This window comes from Helianthus annuus, chromosome 12 (assembly GCF_002127325.2).
Source record: "Helianthus annuus cultivar XRQ/B chromosome 12, HanXRQr2.0-SUNRISE, whole genome shotgun sequence".
In the NCBI taxonomy this organism is placed as follows: domain Eukaryota; kingdom Viridiplantae; phylum Streptophyta; class Magnoliopsida; order Asterales; family Asteraceae; genus Helianthus; species Helianthus annuus.
The window spans coordinates 124,452,549-124,459,544 of record NC_035444.2 but is presented as its reverse complement, the minus strand read 5'-3'; the positions used below and the strand labels follow the sequence as shown (position 1 = coordinate 124,459,544).

General features: G+C 37.9%; 1 protein-coding gene across 1 annotated transcript; it reads left to right on the top strand.

The window, feature by feature from the left end:
- The first annotated feature begins 4,657 nt into the window (after positions 1-4,657).
- On the top strand, positions 4,658-6,492 carry LOC110893413 (DNA ligase 1-like). The gene is made up of 3 exons (XM_022140524.1): positions 4,658-5,281; positions 5,342-5,408; positions 5,522-6,492. Exons 1-3 carry the CDS (start codon positions 4,658-4,660, stop codon positions 6,490-6,492), a joined length of 1,662 nt encoding a protein of 553 aa, XP_021996216.1.
- Positions 6,493-6,996: the final 504 nt, after the last annotated feature.

Here is a 6,996-nt window from a genome sequence, read left to right as displayed (position 1 = left end):
GACCCGTTTATAAAATTTATCAGTTTTTTTTACCGACTCTTTTATAGGTTCAGTTTTGACTTTGATGTTTTCATTTTTCAAAATCTTTTTCTCAACAAACATTGGAGCTTTTCCTTTGACATCGTTCTTCTTTCTTGGATTCTCGACAACCACAGACTTAGGCTTCGAGTTGGTGCACTTTCGTGCAATGTGTCTAACTTCATTGCATTTGAAGCATGTGCGGGTGTCAACTTCCCAACTTCTGCCTTCAGTCTAAGGCTGTGAGGCCTTCTTTGCAAAAAATTCTTCGTTTGATTTTGAAAATATTTCCGATTCTTGTTCAGAATGTGAACTTGAGCTTTTCACAAACACTTTCTTTTCGACAAACTTTTTGTTTTGAAAGTTCCTCCTTTGATTGTTCTTACCACCCTGATAACCACCCGACCATATGTTTTGGTTATTATTGTTAAAACGTGGTGGTACAGCAGGTTTCTTATAGTAAGATTTATCTTTTTTAAAGTTCAAAAGCCTTTTGGAACTTTTTAGACCCTCAATTTCAGAAACATCGATTTCAACCAATTTGAAAACTTTCTTCAACTTGTCAACATTCATATTCTCAAGTGGAAATTCAATATCCGAATAAAACTTATCAGAACCAGACATCTTGTACATTACAAGAGTAGGTATGTCATTTGAGTTGTTTTGGGATTTTGATTTCGGAATATAATTGTTCAGAAAACACTCTTCATCTTCAGTCAAATCACTGTCTGATTTTAAAACGTTTTCAACCACATTTTTTACGACTTCAGGCTGAACACTATCTTCATCAGATGATGAAATGAATGTGACATTGATTGTCTCTGGAAGTTTCTCAACATCTGATTTCTCATTTGCTTCAGAAATCTTATCCAACCCGGATTGTTTCTTTGAAAAATTGTTTAACACAGGCGGTGGAACTTGATGATAACCCACCCCTGTTACATTCGAGCACACATCTTCACTAGCTTTGTTCTTTCCAATTGGTGTTGGAACTCTGTGTTGAAGAACAAAGCTCGCAGAGCTGTAACTGTTCAGTTTCAGATTTATTCTTTCATTCTCAATCTTAGCTTCCTGGAACTGAAGCTTAAGATTTGCAATCTGGTCCAAGTGCTGGTTGATTTGTCTTTCTTTTGCTTGAAGAACTCCAGACAAATGAAAATTCTCTTAAGAAGTTTTCCCATTTTGCTCATCAGAATCTTTCACAGTTCTTTTCAATTTTTCATAATATTCAGAAATTTGTCTGTTTTCATGAATTAACTTCTCATTTTCTTTCTTAAAACGTTCAACATCAGTTTTATCTTTTTCAATTCTTTCTGTTAATTCTTTTATTCTCTCATTTGAAGCTTTCATCAGTTTATCTAGATTTAAGATTTGTTCTTCAACCATTTTGACTTTTTTAACCAGATCTTGGGTCTTTTTCATTGTGAGATACGCATTTGTGCTGCAAACTTTGCATTCCTTAATGCAATTTTTGCAATCACTCTCTGTTTTAGCCCCATCAGTCTTACCTGATTCATTGATTGAACCACTACAACTGACCTTGTTTGTTGACTCAGACGCAGATTTAGAATCTACCTCTAGTTCCTTTGCCATAAGCACTTTGTCGGCCATCTTTGTTAGGTTTTCAGCCGTCATTTCTTTTGTTGTATCAGTAATCCCATTGTCGACCTTTCTTGACTTTAGCTCTTCCTCTTCAGCTTTCTTTGTCGCATCTCTCTCTCTCTCTCTTTGTTCATCTTCTTGCTTTAAGGATTCTATGAGAGTTTCAACTATGAGTGATGATGGTTCCGCAATTATGTTGCCTTTTTTTATCCAAATAGCATTCACGATCCGGATCCCATCTGTTTGCCCTTTTGGCCTCTTTCCAAGCTCGATAGTTTCTATCCTTAATACTTTGAGCTATCATCTTTCGATAGGTGTATTTTTGCTCCTCAGTTCATGTATCTTTTTATGGTTGAGTTTGTGCCATGAATGCAAATCCAACAACATCATCTTCTGGCAAAAACTCGCTCCAATCGAAACCTTCGTCATCTTGAATCACAGCTAAAGCTCTCGACTTCTCCTTCGGAGTCTCCTCGCTTTGCTTCATTCTGGGCGGCTCTTCACGATTTCGGTGATAAACAGCTTTCTTATAGTAGTCGTCATGGAACGGATTAGTTGTTTCATCTGCTGTTGAGTTTCTGCATTCTCGCTTGAAGTGCCCCTTTTGTTTACATTTGAAGAACGTCAATTAAGATTTATCAAAACCCAACTTTGTCGAAGGCCCTCTGATGGAATTTCTTCCAGTTATCTCTATAAACCGTTGTGCCCTCCTGATTACGCTAGCCATGCACCAGCGTTTGTCGATTAACTCTATATCTTCGGGATCAATCTGATCATAATATTCTTTTGTCAGATTCGTATTCCCGATTTTCCTGGAAACCAAGCTTTCATATGATTCTAAGATCGAAGCTAGAAACACCATTTGTTGTTTCGCTGTCTCTTCATTAAAGTTTTGAGCATTGTTCAGGTTCACAGCTATATTGCATTGAAAGACGTTTTTGGGAACATTCTGCTGTTGCTGATTTCCTGAAACGGATAAAGAAGAACCTCCATGATAACCGCTGCTAGGTACAGAATTGCGGCTTTTGTTTTCTTGAGTCATCTGGTTTGAGCTTTCAACAGAAAATGAAGTTTTAGGTGAAGTGGTTTTCGGAATCATACTACCCATGTAGTAGAGATCGACATTTTGTTGGTATGGGGTGTTGTTGACTTTATTCATCTTCTTGATTTCCAACTCATGACTCTCAAATCTTTCTATCAACCAGTCAACTGTCATTTCGGACATTGCCTTTGTGTTTTTTAGAACCAAAGAATAGTACCGCCAATCCTTTTCATCGGGCAAAGATTCCAATAACTTCTCAACCATCTCTTCTTCGGTGATTGTAATCCCATGTTTGACAAGCTCTATCTTTAGATGACAGAAACGCTCAATTATCTTTAATACAGTCTCATTCCTCATGCATGCAAACAAGTCAAACTCCTTTTTCAGTAGACGTTTCTTGTTTTTCACTATCTCTTCCCCTCCAATACATTTATTTTCTAACTTAGCCCACAAATCTTTAGAATTTTCGTAGCTAATCAAAGAAATAATATCATCTCTAACAGATTGATGTAATAGGGCTACACATTTTTGTTCAGCAACAAATGTCTCTTATTCAGTTTCGGACAAGTTTTCATAATCTTTTCTTCCAATATCGTAACCGTTCCTCATACACCTCCAGCTCAGGTATGCAAACGCTTTCAACCAACCTTCAAATCTGTCTGCCCATAGATTGTAGTCTTCAATCGTCATCAGCTTTGGCGGCTTGTTATACGTTCCATAGGCGTTGTCGACACTAAGCGAATCTGCGATCGCCTTCTTTGGATTTGGATTGGTATTTGTGGTTGTATTTGTCGATGCATCTCCGGTGTTGTATGCAAAGACATCACTGAACGGGTTTAGGAATTCATCTCCCATCTTGTAAACACCTGAAAAATTTCAAACACTTAGAAAAATTCTCACAACTTTCAAAATTCTCAAATTAATGCACTTGGGTCGAATGGTGATCCAATCGAGTAGTGATTCGATCGGATGACACAATTAAGTAACAATCGTCGGATTACCAAGTGTCGGATAGGCAAGTGTCGAATGGTGATCCGATCGGATGGTGATCCGATCGGATGGTCGTTCGATCGAGTGACGCAAGAACCTTGAAAACCTTTAACCTTCAACTCCACTTCAATCGGATGGTGATCCGATCGAGTGAGTGAGATGATGACGTCAGCAAATGTATCAAGAACAATCTAGGCCAATCCGATTGGATGGTGATCCGATCGGGTGGATGATGTCAGCAAGAACGAAGAACTCAACATAGTTTTTGCTTGATTTAATTCAGTTTTAGTCTGAATTTTTCAATGAAATTTTGTAGGATTGCTCTATGTTCAATTCCGATTCGTTTGATATGAAAATTACTCAATTTCGTCCGTGAATTCTTGCTTAATTTTGAGTTTTTCCAGTTTTAAGGTGTGAAAATGTAAAAACTTCTAGAAATGAGGTAGAAGATGAAGAATTTGTCAAAATTTCCGGTGAAATTTGACAGAAATCGGCAGAAAATCACTGAAAATCCGGTGAATTTGTTGTTATCGTCTACGATTCTACCTCCTGTGGCTCTGATACCACTTGTTAGGCCGTTTCGCAGGATCTGTTCGAGTAGAACGTGGCTGGATCGATCAGAATCAAGGTGCGGAATCCCTTGATAATCTCAAAGAATCAACAATGATAAGTTCAACGTTTAACGCATCTGAATTCTATTCAAGATAGTGAAAATACAGAGGTTCCGGTAGAAAGTCAGACAAGCAGAGCTTCGCTACAAAGTTCAGCAAAAGGTTTTCTAAGTTCTAGCACTAACCTGCTATTTATAGGCAACCAGGGAATGATTAAGTGTCACCCGATCGGATGGTGATCCGATTGATGGCCATCCGATCGGATGACATACGTCGTCCGACAGATTTCACTTTTACAGTTCAGCACCGTTCCCTGAGTTGTCTTGATACAAACATACATACAAGTTCATACATATACAAAAATACATACACAGCACAAAATTTACTAGACTCAATGCAGACGGAAGCTACAGACTATGTACTAACAGAGTTTATGGGAGAAAGAAAGTCTACACCTCATGCATCACCAATCAATCCAACAATTCATATTCACGATGATCCTAAGAAGTCACCTAAAGAACAACCAAAGAAAGCCACTACTTCAAGCTCAAGCCACGGATTTCCAAAAGTCATTGGTGAATATCCAGAAGATCTTCCAAAAGGTGATTTTGATATATTCAATGAAGGAAAGATCAATGTGCTTACGAAGAAAGTTAGTGTTCTTGAAAAAGCAAAGGCTAAAGCAGAAGTTGAACGTGAAGAGTTTAAAGAAAAGCTTGAAGCTGCTAAAGCTGAAAATGTTGCTTTGAAAAAGGATTTAGAAGATCATGCAGAAGTAATTGATAAACTGTCAGAAGATCTTGAAGAACATGCCAAAGTGATTGACAGGATTACAGCAGAGTTTGATGAAGTGAATGTTAAGTATGAAACTGTGAATGAAGCCAACAAGATGCTACATCAAATGATTGGAGAGCTGCATGAAACTACATCAAACGAGAATGAAGTGTTGAGAAAAGAAATTGAAGCTTTAAGGGCTGATAAAGTGGTGAAGGATGAACAGTTGAACATGCTTTACACGGTTATTGAGCACAAGCTTGGATTCAATGTTTAAGTTGTGTTTAGTGAATTAGATATTCAGAGGGTTGAAACCAGAAGGGCTGAAAGAGAGAAGCAGTTGGCTGAAGAGGCTAAGCAGAAGAAGAAAGGTGTGGTGACAAAGAGGAGATTCTTAGATCTTCAAGCCAACCAGATCCATCTCTAGATGAAGGTACTAAAGGTGATAATCCACTTGCTCTTGTTGCTGTTAGTGATGTGATAGACGTTACTCCAGAAGAAATAAAGTTGAGTAGACGAAAGATAATTGAGAAACGACGTGAAGAAGAAGAGAAGGAGGAAGAAGAGGATCCAGAGCTGAAAGATTGGTTTGATGCAATTGATAGCTATGATGCTAATGATGACGATGATGATGATGATCAAGGGGCGACAGGGTTGATAATTGTGAAACCTTCTGTTCAACATACTCTTGATGACTTCTTGAATGATCAGCTGAACGAACAACAAGAAGATCAACATCATGAAGCTTCTTCGTCTTCTAAACAACATGCTGGTGATCAGGTATACCTCACACTCCCTAAAGTTATTTACTTACATGCTGAGGTTGAGGGGGAGTTAGAGGAAATCAGGACAAGAGAGTCCATGTTAGAGGAGTTGGGGATGGATGATGGGCATATGAAGTTCGATATTAAAGACGAAATACCACCATCACCTAAAAGAGAATATTCTTTCAAGTTTGTCAATGAAGCTGATAATTTCAAGGATATGATAATTGAAGAGGGGTCTGATGTTTCTGATGAAGACACTCCTTTTCATTATTCTGGTGTTGATGATACATTTCCAAAGTTCAATGAATTATTTCAATCTCACAACAAAGATGAGGTGAGAAGAAAGATAGTAGAGAGGATCACTACTGAAGGGGTTCCTGAAACTGTATCAGAAGAAAATCTTTTAGAAGAACGAAAGAAATGGTTTAAAGTGATGCCTAAAGAAAGAAAGTATAAGACGCCGCTTCAATACTTCACAGATCATCCAGATAAATCTCTGGGTGATATTCTCTCATGGGGCTATCTTGAAAAGTTAAAAGTATATGTAATTCGAAGAGAACATGGAGTGCAGTACTTCGAGTTCCTATCTGATATCAAAACACTTCCGTGGTGGGATGTGGAAGAACTTATGCAGATGAAGAATATCAAACAGTTCTACTACGGTTTGGATGTCAAAATGCACGATTAGAAGTTCTGGAATTACATAAAGTTTCAAGCTAAGAATAAATTTCCGGATTGGAAGCCACATTATCCTGAACAAGTTGTCAAGTATGATCCTATCATAGGTGAGAAAGACATTACTCTAAAGATAAAGCCTCCAAGATGTCTAAAAAACATGCCGCTTCGTGCTATGGAACAAGACTTCCATGAAGACTTTAAAGGTTGGTTGTATAATCAAAGCACAGCGGAAGAAGTGATCTCTCTATGTGATAAGAAGATAAGTGAAACAAGACGCATCAATGTGCTAGATCTGATGTGGCTTGTCAGTTGTTCAAAGAAAGATATAGATTGCCTGTTCTTCAACAAAATTGTGTACAGTGAGCCTGACAGAGTACAAGCGCAACAATATCAGAAGATGGTGAATCTATTCTTTGCAAAAGACATTAACTCTGGAAGGTATTGGCAGACGAAGGTCAGAAATATAGAATTGGAGGAATTCTTAAAGAAAGAGAAAATAAGCGAAAGATTTAGA